The sequence below is a fragment of the Etheostoma cragini genome, unplaced genomic scaffold, assembly GCF_013103735.1.
Source record: "Etheostoma cragini isolate CJK2018 unplaced genomic scaffold, CSU_Ecrag_1.0 ScbMSFa_1038, whole genome shotgun sequence".
In the NCBI taxonomy this organism is placed as follows: Eukaryota; Metazoa; Chordata; class Actinopteri; order Perciformes; family Percidae; genus Etheostoma; species Etheostoma cragini.
Window position 1 is genome coordinate 1 of NW_023265050.1, and position 1,505 is coordinate 1,505.

Consider the following 1,505-nt stretch of genomic DNA (forward strand, 5'->3'; position numbering starts at 1 on the left):
GGGATAAATAACATCCCAGAGTCTGGTCTAGACCTGCTCTTTATGGAAAGACCTGTGAGATAAATAACATCCCAGAGACTGGTCTAGACCTGCTCCTTATGGAACTTAAACTGGAACTTACTGGGAGCTCTGGTTGAGTTGGCTCACGGCTCCACAGTCGTAGAAGGTCATGTGACCCGTGGTGATGGTCACATGACCGAACATCAGCGACACGGGCAGGATCATGTGATCTGGAAGCGATGGGAAAACATGGAGGAAGTTAGATGTTAGAAAGTCCCTGGAGTCAATCAAATCCACTTCAATGAGTGTCCATGCATCAGGGCTGTAGTCAAGACCAACTTAGTTGAGTCCAAGACAAGACCAAGACCAGGACTAGTCGAGTCCAAGTCAAGACCAAGACCAGGACTAGTCGAGTCCAAGTCAAGTCCAAGACCAGGACTAGTCGAGTCCAAGTCAAGACCAAGACCAGGACTAGTCGGGTCCAAGTCAAGACCAAGACCAGGACTAGTCGAGTCCAAGTCAAGACCAAGACTAGGACTAGTCGAGTCCAAGTCAAGACCAAGACTAGGACTAGTCGAGTCCAAGTCAAGACCAAGACCAGGACTAGTCGAGTCCAAGACAAGTCCAAGACCAGGACTAGTTGGGTCTAAGTCGAGACCAAGACCAAGAAGATATGTGTAATATGTTTAATATTTATATTTGTGTATATGTGTAATATGTACAGTATATATGTATATATATGTGTAATATGTATATATGTAAAAATATGTGTAATGTGTAAAATATATACATGTGAAAATATGTGTAATATGTATATTTAGTTACATTTGTGATCACAATTTCACAACTGTCAACAGCAGCTCATATGTATATATGTATATTTCTTTATATATGTACTGTGTATCTCTGTATATATGTATCTCTCTGTATATGTGTGTAATATGTGTAACATGTACTGTATATATGTATCATTCTGTATATGTGTGTAATGTGTAATATGTGTGATATGTACTGTACATATGTGTAATGCGTATATTTATTACAGACTGTTAAGTTTGTGTTATAATCCCGATACAGTGTGAACGGCTGGTAATGTAGTACGTAATACTTTAGTACGTAATACTTCAGTAAGTAATACTTCAGTACGTAATACTTCAGTACCTAATACTTTGGTACGTAATACTTTGGTACTTAATACTTCAGTATGTAATAGTTATGATAACATCAGCTGTTTCCTCACCACTTCCTGTTAGCATGGGTGGGAGGAGCTCCGGCGCAGGTGATTGACAGGTGATGCTGGTTCCCGTGACGACAGCAGGCTGAGGTGATTGGAGGCCGAAGACACAGGACAGAGACTCCGCCTCCGGGAGGGCGGGAAGCTGGACGACTGACAGCGTTACCTTGGAGACGGACAGATGGACCTGGCTGTTAACTGTCATCGCACAACCATCACCTCACTACACACACACACACACACACACACACACACAACCATCACCTCACTA

General features: G+C 42.3%; 1 protein-coding gene across 1 annotated transcript; it reads right to left on the reverse strand.

Moving 5' to 3' along the window:
* Positions 1-121: 121 nt before the first annotated feature.
* On the reverse strand, positions 122-1,439 carry LOC117939755 (plexin-B1-like; the record flags this gene model as incomplete). Its single annotated transcript, XM_034865210.1, has 2 exons — positions 1,241-1,439; positions 122-230 (listed from the first exon to the last, which is right to left on the reverse strand). Coding segments are annotated over exons 1-2 (308 nt in total), but the record flags the coding sequence as incomplete, so codon positions are not given.
* Positions 1,440-1,505: the final 66 nt, after the last annotated feature.